General features: G+C 37.1%; 1 protein-coding gene across 1 annotated transcript; it reads left to right on the forward strand.

Annotated features, from left to right (window-relative positions):
* Positions 1 to 12,078: 12,078 nt before the first annotated feature.
* LOC105998738 (vomeronasal type-2 receptor 116-like) lies at positions 12,079 to 17,758 on the forward strand. The gene is made up of 5 exons (XM_013033529.1): positions 12,079 to 12,360; positions 12,828 to 13,634; positions 14,723 to 14,950; positions 15,791 to 15,914; positions 16,836 to 17,758. The coding sequence occupies exons 1-5, from the start codon at positions 12,265 to 12,267 to the stop codon at positions 17,756 to 17,758; spliced, it is 2,178 nt and encodes a 725-aa protein (XP_012888983.1). The 5' UTR covers positions 12,079 to 12,264.
* The last annotated feature ends 2,777 nt before the right edge of the window (positions 17,759 to 20,535 follow it).

The raw sequence follows: 20,535 nt of genomic DNA on the forward strand, positions 1-20,535 counted from the left end.
TGCCCTGCAGGCCAGAGGGGACACAGCGCCCGCTGGGACAACTAAAGTCTAGTCCCAAGGACAACACAGCTGCCTCATGACAATGGGATGCCATTGCTACTTCAGGTTCCCATAGCTTCCCTTCCTCACTCACCATTTACTTCCTCTGGCATGTCAGATGGCTCTTCTATGGCTCCCAAATCAGCCACAGCAACAGTCACTAAGCTGCGCAACCATGGCCTCAAGGAGCCCTCCACCCCCCAAAAAGGCTGGAAACATGGCAGTGCCAGACAAGAAGCTGCTGCGCAGTACCTGGTGGCCCCTCCTACCATTGGCGCTCCTTTTCATTGGTCAGCTTCAGAGCCCAGAGACCGCGGTCCTGATTGGTTACTGATACGGGCCCCTCTCCCATTCAGGAATTAATCTGAATGATAAGCAAACATTTCTCATTCAGGCTAAGTAGGTCCTAAATAACAGATGCCAAGAAAAGCCCTTCCCTTCCTCCTTGGCTTTGCCTAGGGAGGAATTGTGATTCCCAGGCATTTGTGCCTGTCTTTCCATAGCAAGATGCCCATTCTTTCCTGTATGCAGGGGGCTCTTTCTGCTTCTTCCTTATGCAGATTTTGCCACAAGGGTTCTCAGTAAATTCTATATCCACTGTCTGTAGAGAAAACCCATATATTCAGTGGAGGGAGTCTGAACCCCAAAGCCAGTCTCAAGCGATTGTAATGAGGCTAAATCCTATTTTTTTCCACATACCTTATGCCTCAATCTATTTTTACAAGAAACTAACAACAAACCTACAAAATCCAATGAATGCAGACAAGAGAGCAATAATGACTGTACAACCAATTTAAGTGGATGGAAAAGCAACCTTTGAACCAGCTCATAAACAAAGTTGTCTGTGCATAAATTCACAAGGAAAACCCACAATTACAAGTTTGAACATATTCGCAAGCGTGAGAACAACATAGACTCTTTTAAGTTTTAACGTTTATTTTAAGTAGTTGACATAATGGGGTTTTACCCCCACATTGATTCTTGAAAGGATGCCCTGCAGTGGATCAGTGTCTAGTGATAATCACTCAAAGCAACTACTGAAAGATTTATCTCTGGGAAGCCTTATACCCTGCTTTCCACTTCCATTGGTTCAACTCTCCTTAACTTAAATACCTTACCATTCCACTTGTGATCATTAGAAACTGCTAAATGCTGGACACCAATGCCTTACATCTGTAAACCTAACTACTCAGGAGGCTGAGATCTGAGGATCAGTGCTCAAAGTCAGCCTAGGCAGTAAAAAAACCACTCTCAATCTCCAATTAACCTGCAAAAAGCCAGAAATGTAGGTGTGCTTCAAGTGGTTGAGTGCCAGCTTGAGCAAAATGTATTAGGATAAGAGCCAGCCACTGAGTTCAAAAACCAGCACTGGCACACACACACACGTGTGTGTGCATGGTTCCACACATAAGCACACACTTTTGTGAAATTCTGAAAACTCATTCAACATACTAAACAAATGAATCTTTCTCTAAGTCTTAATGTGGGCAGGTTTTCTTCAAATGTAGAGTTCATTTCAAGATAATATCACAGTGAAACCTTATGGATAGTTATTATACATTTAAAATGATAAAATAGGAGTATAATTGAGTTGCTGTCCATGTTGGGCAATGGAAGGGGAAAGGTTAATGAATATTGTAAAGAGGTATTGTAAAGATCAATGAACTTAATATCCCTGTACAGAAAAGGAGCCATGACACTGGTGAAACTTTTCTTTTTTTCTTATTGTGAAAGTACTGTACAGAGGGTTTCTGGTGAAACTTTTCAAGAAGAAGGGATGTGGATGAGAGTGTTAAGACCATTTCATGCACACATGAAAATTTCCAAACAAAACCTTCTTAACAACTAGTATATGCTATTTAGGAATATAAAAACTGTACTAAAATGGTAAGATCACTGACCTGTTTAGATATTTTTCTAACGACTATTATGATCAATTTCTCAGAGTTACATTAGCTTTAAACAACAATTGAACAGAAAGAACAGAAAGTTCTATGAGCCACGTGCCCTTACCTTCACTGTTTCTCCCATTAATAACAGATTACACCAGTGTTGCAATGGTACACAAGGACCTGTCATGGTCTTGTTTAATCCTTAATGCACACTGTGATTTACTGTAATCTGTACCTTGTGCAGAGTAAGTTCACTGCCCTAAAATGTCTCTCTTCTAAATGGCTCAGGAGGTCTTTGCATAGAATATGAGTGTCATACATAGTGATGGGAAGGAAGTATGGAGTATATTTTACACAGAATTTTCTTAAGTTTGTAAAGAGAGAGAAGGATTTCCTATATAGCTGCAAGTTTTCAGAACACCTTTATCAGAAAAATCCAATGCGTTGACTGTATCAGTGCATCACTGAGAATATATCAATATAACAATATTGATAAAAGTATTTAGCATGTCTGGTAAAATTTACACTGAGAAGAAGGTCAATAACCAGAATGCAAATTTGCATGGCAACTACTGCATTCATCTTGAGATACCCATGTGTAATTGATGACTTCACTATGAGCATTGCTTTCCCAGGCAGCAGTAAGTGGGTGCACTAGTTGAGGTTTCTGCACCTGTAACTCACAAACCTGCCCTGGGCAACCAGCCATGTTCTGTGGCTGTGATGGATACTGATTTTGTGAGGTTGGACCCTGCCTGTCTTTAAGTTTGGAGAGTGCAGTGCCTTAATTATGTTGGTTGACTTCTTATTGGCAGGGACCTTTCTGACCATTTCATCTTTTCACCTGGCATGGCATCTTCTGATGCAATCCAGGTGCATCATCCCAAATGGCTTTCATTCAGCTACGTTCTTTTATCAGTCTTGGGACAAGATGTAATAAAGAGAAGTTCATCACTGGGGTCTTACTATGTTGGATGAAATCATGATGCATTGAGGTAGGTTAATAGTCTCACAAACATGTTTTTCAGTTTGTGTTTTTCTTCTGGACCTCAGGTGCCAAGCCTCAGGGCTGAGAGATTTCCCCATTCCTAAAGGAGACTAGAGGAGGCTGCATGAGAGAAACCGGCTTACAGTTGACTTCCCTGTCATTAAAAAGATACATCTGCATATATAAACAAATATAATATATATGTTTATAGTATATTTATCCCACAGGCTTCACTTCCAGCCAGAATTCCAGGTTGGCAGAGGCTTCCGTGATGTTCCCTTTCATTTTCACACTTATTTTTCTCCAGCTTCCACTCCTTGTCAAGTCCTTGGGTGGCACTAGCTGCTTTTCCAGAATGAAACAGAAGGCACACATGGATGGAGATGTGATGATAGCTGGGTTTTTCCCTCTCTACACTTTAGGAGCAGATCCCAGTAACAGTGATGCTACTACCAACCATAAAGACAGCATGCTGTAAGTGATTCATCATTTATTTCTGTTTGCAGTTTTGTTCTCAAATGGCAATGCCTGAGGGAATTCTGGGTGCTCACTTCAATGTTCTCTGTTTCCTCGACCTTGATTTCCTATCTTCTACTGCACCAGAAACAGCTAGATTTATTATTTTATCTTGTCTCTACTTTAGAGTGATGTTCTGCCTGCTAGCAGAGTAGAACTCTTATTTCCTTCCATGTAGCTTATTTCTAGGCCTGAGAGCTCTCCAGTTTACTCCATCATCACTCTATCTCTTTCATCCTAGCTGTCACTGCAAAAGATGAACTGATGTTTTGACAAACAGCCTGAATCAGTGGCATGAATTCTGTAACTAAGAGGCTGCTGATATATTTCTTTCAACATAGGCCAGTAGTTTGAAAATTTTACTTTAGTAAGCATGAGATCACCTATATCTGTTTTTTTGGAGGGGGAGGGTTGTACTGGTCCTGGGGCTTTGACCTAGAGCTCTAAGGGACACTAAGCTTCTTTTTGCTCAAAGCTAGCACCTTACTACTTGAGCAATAGCTCCACTTCTGGTTCTTTGGTAGTTTTTAGTAGAGATAAGAGTCTCACAGACTTTCCTGCCTGGGCTGGCTTTGAACAATGATCCTCAGACCACAGTCTCCTGAGTAACTAGGATTCCAGGAGTGAGCCACCTACACCCAGTTTTCACCTATATCTTGATAACAAGGAGTAAAAATATTCTTATGTAGACACCCAGTGTTTTATACTAAGCACTATTTCATTATTTTATGTCAGATATGCTTCATGACCCAGGAGCTGCCAGCCTGCATTCCAAGGAAACTCATGGGGGAATGTAATTTGCCCCAATTGAGTTGTGTTTTACTGTGCACATGCACATACTGAAGTTTTGATCTGTAGCAGAGTGTCTCATTAATGCACGGTTAATGAGGAAGTTGAAAAATTTTCTAGCACCCTGTTTGATTCTTATTGAATGAGAAGTGCCATTTTTTCTATCAATGGCTTCCATCTTTTTGAAGTGCTGGTGTGAAAAATATAATCAGAAGGAGCTATATGCACTTGGGAAGAGAGAAGGCAGGGATAGAAATTACTTTCTTCCTTCTGATTGAAGAGATGTGTACCTTTATGTTAAAGCTACATGTTTGCCTGCTTGTCATTTTTTCCTCCATTATTTTCTCCTGTTCACCTAATAATTTCTGAAAACATACTAGAATATTTTTGTTAGTGCACTAACAAACATTGAATATACAATCATTGAATCTCTCTGTTATGGTAGCTGTGTATTTCTTAGCTATTTATAGATCTGAAGCATTGTTGGCTATAGTTCAGGATGTCCTGACTTAATTAATGTCTGTTCACTTGGTTTAGTTCCCAGTTCCTCCAGCAGTTATCAGGACAACAGATAAAGAAATACCCATGCAGAGATATCTCCTACTTAATATTTTAATGGTAAACACTTAATTTTCCAAATTCACCATGGGGTGAGGAATGAGTTCAATGAACAGCCATGGTGAAAATCAGCCTTCACTTTTAGAGTCAGTTTGTCCAGTGACCATCTTAAAGGAACAGATCAAAAGGACACGTGCATGAGGGAGATAACAGGATAACAGGAAAAACTTGATAAAGTACTTCAAGCACTTATTCCTGTCATTCCAGGATTGCTTCAGAAGGTTACACACATTCACCATAAGCTTCAGAAGGTTACACACATTCACCATAAGCAATCATTTCATCAGGATTTTCTTCTGGTAGCATGGTACAGGATAAATACATTAATATTTTATGCATCAAGTCTTTGCCACAGGTAAATGCACTACTACAATTACATGTCAGGGGGTCAGATAGATTTGCCTCAATCTACACCCACACGGATTGTGGCAATATTTTTCAATTTTTATTACAATAAAATACTGTGCCTGGTATCTGGTTTAATACTGTATTTGCATTTTACTTGTCACATAATTTGGTCATAGTTACCAACTCTATTTATATACACTTACTCCTCCTCTCACATTCTTTCCATCTCTAACATCCCTAATTTCCTCAGTGTATTTTAATCTATTTTCTCCTACATTTAGGAGAGAAAAAGTGGTACTTGTATTCAGAATACTTGATTAATTTGCTTATCATGATGATGGCTAGTTTCATGCATATTCTTGCCAATGATGTGATTTCATGCTTATCTCTAAAAACTGAACTCTCTTTTCCTTGTCCATTCATATGTCTCATACATCTTGGCTGTTTATGTAAGTTGGCTAGTATTGGTTATAATTATATATATGTATATATACTTATACATATATATATACAACTATATATATATATATATATATATATATATATATATAATACATCCCTAAGTATCAAACTCAGGTTTCTATACAAATCCATGTGTATGCATATTTGTTATTATATATATATATATATCAACAACTGGTATAGCTGTATCAAACGTTGGCATTATTTATAATTTCTTTTTTGTTGGTCATGGGGCTTGAACTCAGGGCCTTGGCACTGTTCCTGAGCCCTTTTGCTAAAGGATGCAACTCTAGCACTTCCTATTTTTGAGATAAATGTCTCACAGACTTTCCTGCCCAGGCTGTGGCTGTCTTTGAACCACAATCCTCAGATATCTGCCTCTAGAGTAGCTAGAATTACATGCATTAAGCCCCTGGCTTATTTTTAATTTCTTTAGATACCTCCATTGATAAACCTTTCTCAACCTCCTCACCCAAATTTGCAATTTCTCTGTTCCCGATGACAGCCATTCTGGACTGATCAACAAACTTTGGTTGATGTGTTCCTCATTGTTAAAATGCCAGAACATTTTCACATTTTATATTAACATTAGTACATTTTTGTTTCAAAAAAGTTTATTTGATTTGCTTATTCCCTGATCAGATTATCTTTTAAACTGGTGTTTACACTTTAGAATTGTTTTATCCTATCACATTAACTCCCTGTCAGACAAACAGCTAGCAAAGGTTTTCTGCCATTCCTTTGTCTGTCTCTTCATTCTGAGAATTGTTTATTGTGTTGTGCCGAAGCTTTTAAGTTGGATACTGTTGTAACTTACATTATGGTGGATTCAAGTTTCTGGAAATGAAATGAAAGATTCCAACATTGAGCCAAATCTAAATTGCCATTCATGTTATGGCTTGCTGATTATTTAAGACTTAGTAAGAAATTTACTTGTGCCTACCACTTGGGTTACACCTCAACTTCTGGCTTGTTGCTGATTAATTACAGATAAGAATCTTTCAGGGGCTGGGAAGGTTGCTCAGTAGTAGAGCGCTTGCCTTGCATGCATGAGGCCCTGGGTTCAATTCCTCAGCACCCCATAATCAAAAAGAAAAAAGCCAGAAGTGGCACTGTGGCTCAAGTGGTAGAGAGCTAGCCTTGAGCTGAAGAGCTGAGGGACAGTGCCCAGGCCCAGAGTTCAGGCCCCATGACTGGATCCCCCCCAAAAAAGAAAGAAAAGAATCTTCCAGATAAGGCTAATGGCGCTGTATCAAAACTCATTTCTGAGATTTCAGCCTCCTCTGTAGCTAGGATTCCATGTGTGAGGCACTAACTAGCATGCAGGTAATTGCTGTTTTTTTTTTTTTTAACTGTGCATATTTTAGTGTGTTTCTGCTTCTCCTTGATACTAAAAGAACATGTGGCTCTCTCTTGTTTTTGACAAACCTCTTCTTTATTGATAATTGGTATTGCTATTTTATCCTCTATTTCTTTTTTTTTTAAATTGTGAAAATACCGTACAGAGGGGTTACAATTACATGGGCAAGGTAATGAGTGCATTTCTTATCAAGCATTGTTGTCTCCTTCTTTGTTTCCCCTTACTATCCCTTCTCATCTCCCCCCCTTACCCCACCATTTCTACTATTATTTCTTTCTACTAAGTTTGAGTTTAATAGTTGTCCTTCTAGTTCTTTGAGATGTACGTTGTTTAGTGCATGGTTTTAGTCTTCTGATTTCAGCAATATTCAGTGGTTTCCTTTCTGTTAGCGAAATGAGCTCCCTTCCCATAGCTTAGTACACTCCTTCCTGTTTCCACAGCTTAGCATGCTTCCTTCCCAAGCAACATTAGGATCATTTAGTAAAGGCAGTAAATAATCAGCCTCCAACCTTCTTTACCTTGGGATGGCACTTCTCTGGGGAAACTACCACCATAGAAGGCAACAAGAGCTCTTTAGAGTGATCTTCAGGTCTGGGCAGTTGCAGGACCCCTTATCTACTGTTTGGGCAGCAGCCATACATCCTAGTCTGCCATGAGGAAGCACTTGTCCCATACGTCCATACCAAGGTCTCTGCCTCCTAGCCCCTTCAAGCCCCTCCTAAGCCCCCTAGGTTATATAGATTACCGCAGGCAATAGCCAGCGTTTCTTCTCACTTCTCCTTTGTGAGAAGGGGTCTTGCTGGCCCCTTTTCCTGGCAATAAACCTTTCTTTGTTCTCTGTACCTGGATGTCTGTGTGGTTTTCTGGCAAAGTCTAAAATAATTTAACACTTTCAGTCTTTTATTTTCCATATCCATAAATTTTGATATTCATTATTTTCATTTATTTCAAGTTTATTTCTAGATCTTGTCTTCATTCATTGGTTGAAAATATTTTAATTTTCATGTATTTTATGTTTTCTAAGTTACTTTAATTTTTGTTCATGTCTACCCTTAATATTTTGTGGTCTGAATGTGGGGTTATATTACAATATTTTTAACTTTGACTTTGGGATTTTTCCCTATGCTGCATGTTGGTGAGAGATGCTTCATTGACAAATTGGGTGGGATGTTCTGTAGATGTATGTGATGTAGGGCGAAATGTAACTCTTTTGCCACTACTTTTATTTTGTTGGGATGTTCTCTCCAGTGCTAAATGTGCTGTGATAAATCTGTAGCTATTATCGTATTAGGGACTTATTCTATCTCAAAGACTGCTTTGATTGCCTTTGTATAATTAATTGCTTGGTTAGTGGGTAAATATTTATGATGAGTTATAATTTCACCTTGCTGATCTGACTCCTTCATTATTGTAATATGAATATGTCTCTCTTCATTGCTTTGATTGAAGTCCATATAATTTAAAGTTTTATGGATATTCCAGCTTTTTTTTGGCTCTATTTGCATGGACTGCTTTATTCTACTCCTTCCTTTGCTTCTTTTTTTTTTTTTTAGAAAAATTGTCAAGGTGATGTACAGAGGAGTTACAGTTACATAGGAAGGTAGTGAGTATTCTCCTTGTCAAACTTGTTGTCCCCTCCCTCATTTTTTTCCCACTTTCCCTCCTTGCAAACCCCTCCTCACCCCAGTGCCCCGCATGTTGTACAGTTCATTTCCAACATGTTGTCTTATGGGAATCATTGTTTCATTGGCTCACCATTTGTCCTTTGTCTCACCATTGTGTTGTTCCCTTTCCCTTTCGTTATTCAGACAAATGTATATACAAGACCCAGGGCACCAAAATCAAGTACAGCAACAATAGGAGATAAACCACAGGAAAAAGAAAAAAAACACAAAACAAAGAAAAAAATCACAGTACATTAAGAACAACAACAACAAAACCTTGTGTTTCCATGTTTTGGAGTTCATTTAGCTTAGCATCATCTTATATGGTCATAGGGTCATAGTTATTGAGCTTTTCTTCTCATCTGCTGGAATTATCCTAGACATATACTAATTGTTACAAACTCTACTCCTTCCTTTGAATTTTATGTGTCCTTGAGGATGAACTGAATTTCTTGGAATCAACATAAAGTTTGGCCATGAATTTTTTAATTGATTTTTACTAATTCAGCCACATCATGTGTTTCAATTGCAGATTTTCAGGCATTTGTGTTCACAGCAATTCTTGACAGATCACTTTTCTTGACAGATCAGTTTTCATTACTGTTACGATGTAACTTGTTCTCCAGGTGTTTTGTTGTTTGTTTTTTCTTCAAATTTTGGAGTCTTTATTCTAACACTAGTGGACTGCAGAAGGCCAATTACAAAGACCTACAGCCCCAAACAGAGCTTGCACCTAGCTTTTAAAGACAAAGATCACATGTTGTGTGGAGACCCAACCTCAGCAAAGTATCATACATAAACACAGCACAAGGAGCAGAGCTCCCCTGGAGCTAAACAACATGATGTATCTATAGTTCCCCAAGGCAGGGTCCTCCTGGCTCTACCTACTGAGTCTGAAGTCCACAATTCAAAGGATGGCTTATAGGCCTTGGGGCTGGGTGGACAGACCCACATCTCCTGGCTAGGCTTCAGGATGTCTGTGAAATCAACAGCCCCAGCACCTGGCCAGGCACAAGGATGGTTGTGACTCAGTTTCTCCACTACGTTCCACCCTGCTCTTTATGTACGTGAAATCAAATCATCCTCATTCCACCCTCCACTGATCTTTTTTTATGATTTATTTTTGTTCAGTCATGGGGGCAGAACTCTGGGCCTGCGTGCTGTCCCTCAGCTCTTCAGCTCAAGGCTAGCGCCATACCACTTGAACCACTGCACAACTTCTGGCTTTTTTCTGCTTATGTGGTGATAAGGAATTGAAACCAGGACCTCATGCATATGAGGCAAACATTCTACCACTGAAACCAACTTCCCAGCCCCCACCCTCCACTGCTCTTCTGCACATTAAAAAATATTTTTTCAATGAGAAATAGATTGGGCTCATTTAACCAAGTTACTTTAACCAAAGTTTATAAGGAAGGCCTTTTGGCCTACACTTGTCTTATTAGCATACCAACATAACCAGCCTCTCCCAGGTCCCAGTGGGGTAAGATTCACAAATCTGTGTCACACAAAAGAATGTCCCACAGTCATAGTCTTAGTTTTAACAATCAAAGCAGCCTTCCACTGGGAAACAGTTGCAGTGATGGAGTCAAGCAGGAGTTCCATCCACTTTCTCCATGTAGGGGGTGGTGAGGATGACAATGTAGATTTTCCTCCAGATTACTGTCAGGCTGTCCTTGTTCTCCAGTTTTATTGAAGCTTCTTCCATTTTCTCTTTCCTTCTTTCAGAGATTTCTAAAAGTGATTAACAAGTGAGTTGACAGGTTGTGTGTTTTGATTTCTGGTTTGTTACTTTTTATTTGTCAATTGTAGGTTTTCACTTATGGTCATAAGAAGATTAAAATATATTTGCTTACAGCAACCTACTTTGGATGATCACAAAAAGCCACAATAATAAAAGATGAGAAGAAAAGTAAAGAATAAAAAATACACTCACATGAAATACAGGTCTAAATATGATCAAAGTCCATAAGTGAAGGTTGAGAAATGTCATAATGAAATATCTCCATACAACTAAAATAGTTAATGCACACTAAGGAAAAATCTATAATGGCACTGTATTTCTCACATCATTTCACATGTTAGTTATTCAAGTTTATATTGTCCTATAATGAATGCTGCAAAATTATTATTGAAATAATTTCCATGATTATAAAAATACTTTTATGGTTTGACTGATATATTTGCTGCATTAGAACATTCTAATTTCTTTTTATTGTTATATTAAAAGTGATGTACAGAGCAGTTGCATTTACATAAGTAATATAGGTAATATAAGAAGGTAATAAGTACATTTCTTTTTAATTAATTAAATTTTCAATCTCATTTATTTATTTTTATTGTAAAGACATGATGTACCTATATTACATAAGTTACATAAGTCAGTTAATGAGTACATTTCATTTTTTATTGTGGGAAATGAACCCCAAGATAAGGACTCAAATGTTTTTTTCTTTCTTGCTATTGTTTCTAACATATTTATTAGATATTTATTTGTTGCTTTGCATGTCCCTCCCCACAGGTATAACCTGTTTTCACTGTATTTGATGTTGGTATAATTTGTGGAGGGGAAGGGAAAAAACAAATTGTTTAAATAGGGATACAGTACATTTCATTTTGAAGAATGTCACCTCTTTCCTTGTTTTCTCAGTTCTTTGAATTACATGCCTTATTAGTAAAATTATCTCTATGTGTATATATAATTATATATAGACAGATTATATATTCCATTTCAGTATTTACATCTAAATATACTTAGACAAGCAGAGTGTTCCTGAAGGTGTTTCAGAAGAGTGCATTTCATTATGGTAGCCATGGAAGTGGGATTTCAACATAAGCTAGTTACAGTTTGATCCTTAGTCACAATATGATGCTTTGTTTGTATCTAATGTGTTATTTGAAATTGAATATAAGGATTGAATTGTAAAATACTTTCTGAATGATGCATAGTGCTTCTGAAGGAACTCGTTTACTTCAGATGTTCCATTAGTCAGAGTAGCCTGACATAGCCATATAACACAAACTATGTATCTTAAAATTTTATTTTCATACATATGGACCTAGTTAACCTAAAGTTAAGACAGTAGACCATTTGGAGTCTCACAAGGACCTATCCTAAATTTAATGGAGTACAGTTGTTTGGTGTTTTATGTAGCAGACAGACAAAACAACTCTTTCTGGGCTTGCATAAAGATCTGATCTCATTCCAAATAATTCTATTTGTATTTGTAAATATGTGCACATGAATCCACATTCTCATCCAACCCAATAGAGGGTAATGTTTCAATACATTAATTGTGCAGAGGAATAAACATTCAATACCTCAAAGGCATTGCATTATATTTGAAGACTAGGTTCTAAAATACTCTTCCTAAAATTTTATGCCCAAAATGCAGGTTTACTTTCAAGAACTACCAGTTTATTCTTGCCTTGGCTTTTGCTGTTGAGGAAATCAACAAGAACCCTGATTTTTTACACAACCTGACACTAGGATTTGAAATCTATGATGTTGATTTCAAAAGTTCATTTGTATTTGAGAAGACTTTTCTTTGGCAATCTGGGCAGTACAAGATCCCAAACTACACCTGTATGAGAGAAAGAAAGTCTGTGGCAGTACTTACAGGAATATCAGGAACAACATCGGCCACAGTAGGGACACTGCTGGAACTCTACAGATTTCCACAGGTGAATGTGGGAGGAATGAGGAAATGTGAAAACATGTCTACTTTGGTGTGAAGAAAGAGATTTTTGAGCCAATCAAATTTTATGCTACCAAATGCTAGTTTGTTTTTGTGCCAGTCCTAGGGATTGGACTCAGGGTTTAGGCATTGTCCCTGAGCTTTTTGGCTCAAGACCTGTGCTGTACCACTTTAGCCAGAGCTCCACTTCTGGCTTTTTGGTGCTTAAGTAGAAGTAAGAGCCTCATGTACTTTCTACCCAGTCTGGCTTTAACTGTGATCCTCAGATCTCAACTACTTGAATAGTTAGGCCTATAAGCATAAGCTCCCAGCATCTAGCCATAACAGTTTAAAAAAAAGAAAATTACCTTTCTTCCTCCCACATGCAGCTTTGTTTAATATACTTTAAGACTGAGATTGTGATGGATGGCTGTCTTCTTATTCACAGAGCCCTCAATTTTCTCATCCCTTTAGCTTACCTTTGGACCTTTTGATCTTATCCTGAGTGATGCCAGCAAATTTCCTTCTCTCTATCAGATGGCCCCAAAGGACACAACTCTAGCCATTGCCATAGTGTCCTTACTGCTTCATTTCAGCTGGAACTGGGTGGGGCTGCTGATCTCACAAGATGAGAATGGTTTGTGGATTCTTCCAGAATTGAGAGAAGAGATGTCCAAGAACAGAGTCTGCATAGCCTTTGAGGAAGTGGTGCCAGTTCGCACCCTGTCAGAGATATCGAGATTGATGGTAATATATTATGAGATTAATAAGTCATCAGCAAATGTTTCCATCATTTATGGTGATAATGAATTCCTACTTGAGTTAATGTTGTATTTTGAGCAATTTTTAATTACAGGAAAAGTTTGTATCATAAACTCCTCGTGGGATTTAACTATGAGAAGCAGATACTTCATACTTGGCTCATTCCATGTACCTCTCATATTTTCACACCACTTTGCAGACATTGCTGGGTTCACGGATTTTATAAGGGCAGTTAACCCTTCCAAATACCCAGAGGACTTTTACCTTGCTAGATTTTGGTTTCTCTCTTTTAACTGCTCACAGAATGAATCTGAGTGTGTAACCTGGGTGAACTGTCCATATGATGCCTCCTTGGAATGGTTGCCTGGGCAGGTTTTTGACATGACCATGTCTGAAGAGAGTTATAATATATACAATGCTGTGTATGCTGTGGCCCAGGCTCTCCATGAGGTGCTCCTTGATCAAACAGAAGAACAAACAATGGAAAATAGAATAGGGACAGTGCCTTCTCCTGCACAGGTAATGCCTTCTGTGTCAGATGGTACACACCATTAGCAAAGTCACTTCCTAATGGGGTATCATATAGTATGAAATTAAATCTTTCAGATACTTTTCAAAACCAAGAAAAAGTAATACTGAATTCGATGTCTGTGTGGTTGCCTTTAAACCATTCTTTATATGTTTTTAAAGAAAAATAAACAATTGGAAAAAAGTATTGGGTTTTATCTTTCCATCAATGATTTGTTTTACAAATGACTTCAACTTGCTCATTGTCAATGGTTTCAAAATTGTACACCCAGATTTTCTTATCACTCAGAATTATTATCTAGTATTAACTACACATTTCATAAATGTTCACATTTCAAACTCAATTACTATGAATTTAGTTAACAAAAATTTCATAGAGATTCCTGAAATTATTGATTATAGGCAACTGAGAAGTATCTCATTTATGAGTACTTACCTAGAATTTGTTTCTATTGAAAGAAGATGTTGGTCTTTCTTAGGTATTACTGTAATTTGTATTTTTGTTAATCTTGAATTATAAGGCAGGGATTAAAGACAATGGGGACCTTTTCTTAATTCAGATTTTCTGTCTTAACTCTTGGATTCACTTCACCATAAGATGTTATATTTCCATATGACCAGATAAGGTGAAGTTAAGCGAAATGAATGCCAAGATAGGGACAGAAGTGTTTTTTTTTCTTTCTTGTTATTGTTTCTAACATATTTATAAGGTACCATGTGATTTTTTTGTTGCTTTGTATGTCCCCCGCTATGGTATAACCCCTGTTTTCACTGTATTTGATGTTGGTATAATTTGGGGAGGCGAAGGGAAAAAACAAAATGTTTAAATAGGAATACAGGTATATCCATTGCAACAATGAGATGTAGAAGACACTATGTTGGAAAAAAAACTTCATAATTTAGGCAGGGGGGAGTGTATTTGTGCCGTTGGAGGGAAGGGATGGTAGGGTAAAACAAAGGAGGAGGCAACAATGCTTGATAAGAAATGTACTCATTACCTTGCTCATGTAACTAACCCCTCTGTGCAGTATTTTCACAATTAAAAACTTATTAAAAAGAAGATGTTGTGTTTTATTTAGCTGCATCCTTTTCTGAAGAACATACAATTTCACAATCCTGTTGGAGCCCAAGTGGTTTTGGATGACAAAAGGAAGGTGGAGGCAGAGTATGACATTGTAAACATTTGGAGTCTTCCAGAAGGTCTTGAATTTAAGGCAAAAATAGGAAAATTCAGTCCATATGCTCCACATGGTCATCAATTGTCTGTGTCTGAAAATATGATAGAATGGGGCCTAAGAACTACCAAGGTGGGTTGGATCTAACCATAATGATTTGAACTAATTAGAAACAAGCAAAAATCTAGAATTTATACTCCTGCTCATGAATAGCCTGACATTGTATAATTATTTCAATGGGATTTTATATATACTGAGTCCTGAAAGGGAAAGAAAAGCATGGACTTCACAGTATATTTGTAAATAGACATCTATTTCACGTAATCAAATATAAATGACATCTTAGAAATTTTCTACCATTCTGACAAAAATCTCAATAATAAATTTCTAAGAATATGTAATAATCAATTTATAAGAATCTCATAATTAATAAGAATCAACATACAATTTATTGAATTGATTATTTTTCATACTCCTTATGCTGGTGATTCAATGATTAGTTGGCCTCTTCCTTGGGTATTTTTGATGAGGGGAATCATGTAAGTAGCCTGTTTTGGAAGAGCATCCTATCTCATGTTACTGGAAAACAAAGAGGAAGGTATTATGGACGTGCAAATAACACAACCCCACAGAAGGGAAGCCTATGATTTATTTTATAGCATGTTTTTAAAGCTTCAAAAAGGTTTCTTCCTTCACACTATTTCTCAGATAAGCAAAAGAAACAACACATAATGATGTGAATTCAGGGTTGTTTCATAGCATTTGCCTCAAAATTTAGTTTCTCACTAGTCAGGAAACATAGCTAACAAGCTGATGATCAAGACAACACATATAGATTATTTTTCATGTGATGTAAAATCTATAACAGCATCCTGAAAAACTGATTGGATTAAGATGTATGGAAATTGTATGGATTTTTCATGTGTTAGGTAAAAATATAAACAGTTTCTAACATTATCTCACTGCCCTCAGACTCCTCACTCTGTGTGCAGTGAGAGTTGTGGTACTGGATTCAGGAAGTCCCTTCAGGAGGGAAAGGCTGCCTGTTGCTTTGATTGTACCCCTTGCTCAGAGAATGAAATTGCTAATGGGACAGGTAAGGTCATGACTGAAGGAGAAATTTGCCATCACTCCTAATATTCCCCAATCCATCCAAGTCAATGTGAAACTTGTGTACTAAGATTGTAGAGCTCAAGTTCCTTCCTTCAATTAGTAATAACAATTGATGTTTCTCCCAGACATTATACAAATCATAGTCTTGAATTGCATATGGAATTCATATTTTCTATTCCATTGTAGGTATGGTTATCTCAAAGAAACTCCTTTTATCAATCCCAGTTAAGTTTGCTAAAATAAACAAAAGCTTTATGAAATAGTCTTCGTGTTCCTGCAATCTTTATTTGCTTAACAATAAAATTAGGGTGTACACATCATTAAACTACATTGTCCACATATTTCCTTTTGTCACAAAGCAAGTGCTCATAAACTTGTGTATGGTTTAAGATGGAGGCACAAATATTGTGCATAGCATAACTTAGAGCTCCAAAGAATGGTTTAATTCTCTTTTCCCCACTGCATCACATTAAGGAATTAGGATAAATATAAAGAGACAAATTCAAGACAGTGCAACAGATCTATTTATGTTTAATAGAGACATGTAGGAAATTGCAAGCTATATCTTCCACAATTTTGTGTGAAGTTTATGGCATTGTGCACATGTAGCAAAGAGAAATGGTGTAGAAAATTGATGTTAGGGTATTATGGCAATAATGACACATTATCAAATGTGATTGTCTCTGAAGGGAATGTTTCAATTAGCCAGAAAATACTGAATTTGGGAATGAGAGTAGTGTTTCTGTATAGAAATGAAACAAAAAGAACATTGAAATTTCTGGTAATATTTACATTTGTGGTAAAAAATACTTATATGATAGAATTACATCACTAGGGGATTTTCTAATCTCCTTTGAATAATGGACAATACTGAAAAAAAGCTAATGTTTGATCTTCTTACCAGATGTAGAACAGTGTGTAAAATGTCCTGATCGTCAGTATGCCAACACAGAGAAAAATCAGTGCCTCTTAAGAGCTGCAAGTTTCCTGGCTTATGGAGATCCCTTGGGAATTGCCCTGGTCTGCATGGCTCTCTGCTTGTCTACACTCACTGCTGTTGTTCTTGGGGTTTTTGTGAAGAACCAAGACACTCCCATTGTCAAGGCTAACAACAGGGCTCTCAGCTACATCCTGCTCATCTCCCTCATCTTCTGTTTCCTCTGTTCCTTGCTTTTTATTGGCCGTCCCAATACTCCCAGTTGTATCCTGCAGCAGACCACATTTGGAGTTGTCTTTACTGTGGCTGTTTCCACAGTGTTGGCCAAAACTGTGACTGTGGTTCTGGCCTTCAAGACCACTTTTCTAGGGAGAAGGATGAGATGGCTGCTGGTATCAGGGGCTCCTAACTTCATCATCCCCATCTGCACCCTCATCCAGGTGATTCTCTGTGCACTCTGGCTGGGAATCTCTCCTCCTTTCATTGACATTGATGCACACTCTGAACATGGCCACATCATCATCCTGTGCAACAAGGGCTCCCTCATGGGCTTCTACTGTGTCCTTGGATACATGAGCTCATTAGCTCTGGCTAGCTTCACTGTAGCTTTTCTGGCCAGGAACCTGCCTGATACCTTCAATGAAGCCAAGTTCCTGACCTTCAGCATGCTGCTGTTCTGCAGTGTGTGGCTCACCTTCCTGCCTGTCTACCACAGCGCCAAAGGAAAGCTCATGGTGGCTGTGGAGGTCTTCTCCATCCTAGCCTCTGGTGCAGGGCTCCTAGGCTGCATTTTTGCCCCCAAGTGTTATATCATCTTGTTAAGGCCAGAAAGAAATTCTCTGCGTACCTTCAGGGACAATATACATATTATGAGCCACAAGCTGTCTTAAGATGGGTACATATTTGATAGAAGTTGTAAAATAAATCTACACTCATTTCCTAGTCTTATATCATTTTATAATAATTCCATGAATAAATGACTTACTCATTTTTAGATTATTGATATAGTTATATTTGTCACCATTGCTGTTTAAATTGTGTGTGTTTATGTTTTTTATTTACTCTACACTCAATCCCATGATCTCCATTTTTTGTTTCATTTTCACTGTTATCCAGTCTAACTTTTCTTTGTTAGTCCCTTTCCTAAAGTTTTAAGTATCCTAATCTGATACCTGTACATCAGTGTTGCTTAGTGGTCCAACTCTTTCCATTAAATTTTCCTGTTAACAAAGTTCTTGGTGTTAGTACTCTCATTGGAGCATGATTTGTTCAATAATTATGCATTTCTAGTCAAACATCTGCCTTTAGGAATAATTTTTTGTCTGTGATTTTGGATCTCTCTTTCCCCCTTTCCCTCTTCCTCTATCTCCTTTTTCCTTCTTCTGCCTCCTTCTCTGCTTTCCTTAGATACCTTGAGAATTCTAGAAATGGCTGGCATATTGTATAAAAATGTACCTCAATTTTTTTCCCACAATCTACTTAATTTGTGAATTAATAAGTCAATAAAATTTGTAGATGTCTAAAAGTTTGTTGACGCATGGGAAGATATCCTTACCAATATACCCTTATTTAATGACTTGATCTGAATATGATATATATATATATATATAAATCTGTATCAATTAAATGTATTGATGTTATATTATCTAAGTTTACAATCTGTTGATTACATGAAAATATTTATCTTTCATATTTATACCTTTTAATTTAATAAGGAAAAGTATTATTTATTGTACCGCACAGACCAATTTTATGAGTTGTGTACTATGTTTACAGAATTATATGACAATTTAAAACTTATGATCACACAATGAAAGCCTTTGTCCTCTCTACTCTTGTTCATTGTACCTTTTTTTGATATTTATATAAATGATAGATTAGTGATTATGTAACTGAAGATGAATTTCTATTACTTTTATTTTTGTTGGAAATAGCAACAAATAATGTGTTGGTGAAAAAATTGTTTAATTGTTCCTTTTTGAGGTTAGAATGTTTATTGAATATATCTAAGTTTCTCAATATGTTTCTGAAGATAAGATCAATGTAGATCTCACTTTTATTGAAATCATTGCTTTTTACACCTTTATTGTAATTCCATTGATATAGTTGAATTATTATTACTGAATAAAATACTGACTTCCTATTCTGTAGAAATCAAGTAGAACTGGTCACAGTATTGGTATACCCCAATATCTGTGACATCTCATTGAATGATCATTCATTAATATGAATGACAAGAGTGTAATTGAGATCTTATCCAGTTGTGGGCTCTAAATGTAAGGGACAGATACTAGTGGCTGGGCATGGTCAAACTACTTAATGAATGTGTATGAACATGGAGTAATGAAAGATGCTGAAATTGTTTTAAGAAGCAGTAAAAGTAGATGGAAGCTGTGAATCTGATCAGGGCACATTTCATGAGTACCTGGAATGTCCAAATAACCACTCTGGCACAACTAATTCATGCTATTCAAAATGAAGAAATATTAGTAATGAAAGACTATATAATCAAATATTCAAAATGATATGAGATTAGTGGTGGCCTGATTAGGATTGTGATTTTCTTGCAAGCACTGCACTGTCTTTTAGAGTCATATTAGTTTTAGATCAGGATGAAGAAAAAGCAGTTCTTTTAAATGTCACATTCCTCATCTTTACATTTCCTGTACTAATAATAGGTTGCATTAGTGTGGCATATAGCACCATGTATGATCCAACATCATTATGCTGTTTAGTCCTTGACTTAACCTTTAGATTTGTATTTTCTGTTGCACACTGCATGATTATGGTCATGTGTGTCATTGCAGGTACTTTGGGAACCTTTTTTTTTATTATTGTGAAAATACCAAACAGAAGAGTTACAATTACGTGGGCAAGACAATGAGTACATTTCTTATCAAGTATTGTGGCCTCCTCCTTTGTTTCCCTTTCTTATCCCTTCCCACCCCCCGACACTCCCAATTCCTCCCCCCTCCCCCCAAAGTTGTAAAGTTCATTTTTCGACATAATGACTTGTACATCTCATTGTTGCAATGGGTCCACCTGTATCCTTATTTAAACAATTTGTTTTTTCCCTTCCTCTCCACAAATTATACCAACATCAAATACAGTGAAATCAAGGGTTATACCGTGGGGAGAGGCATATACAAAGAAATCATCTTATAAATGTTAGAAACAATCGCATGAAAGAAAAAACATTTGAATATGTGCTTATCTTGGGGTTTGTTTCACCTAACATCAACTTAGCCGAACTTTTCTGCTTGTCTCAGACATATACTAGTTATTGCAAATAAGGGAAACTTGGGGAACCTTATGGTGAGAGCAGAGGGTATGACTCAAGAGCAGAGCACTTGCTTAACATGCCCATGGCTTTACATTCCACCTCCAACATCATTATGAAAAACTTGTAATGAATTTGGGTACCTACTAATACAATGAGTTTTCAAACAGTTTGTTAGTGCATGAGTCCATGTTTATAATTTTAAACATATAAATAATTTTGAATGTTACTGATTGCTTAACTGAATTTTTATATCTGGAAATATATTCTTGGGTACTCTATTTCCTACTTGAGAATTTTTTTTTATTTGATAAATTCTGCTTTGTTTTTACTGATTTCATAGAGAAAGAACATTGCTATATGCTAAACTACCTCATCCTTCTTCCT

The sequence above is a fragment of the Dipodomys ordii genome, unplaced genomic scaffold (assembly GCF_000151885.1).
Source record: "Dipodomys ordii isolate 6190 unplaced genomic scaffold, Dord_2.0 Scaffold171, whole genome shotgun sequence".
In the NCBI taxonomy this organism is placed as follows: Eukaryota; Metazoa; Chordata; class Mammalia; order Rodentia; family Heteromyidae; genus Dipodomys; species Dipodomys ordii.

Coding starts and splice junctions, on each gene's coding strand:
- LOC105998738 (XM_013033529.1), top strand. CDS start 12,265: ATGAGAGAAAGAAAGTCTGTGGCAGTACTTACAGGAATATCAGGAACA. Junction 14,951..15,790: donor GGGGCCTAAGAACTACCAAG/GTGGGTTGGATC, acceptor CACTGCCCTCAG/ACTCCTCACTCTGTGTGCAG. Junction 15,915..16,835: donor TGAAATTGCTAATGGGACAG/GTAAGGTCATGA, acceptor TCTTCTTACCAG/ATGTAGAACAGTGTGTAAAA.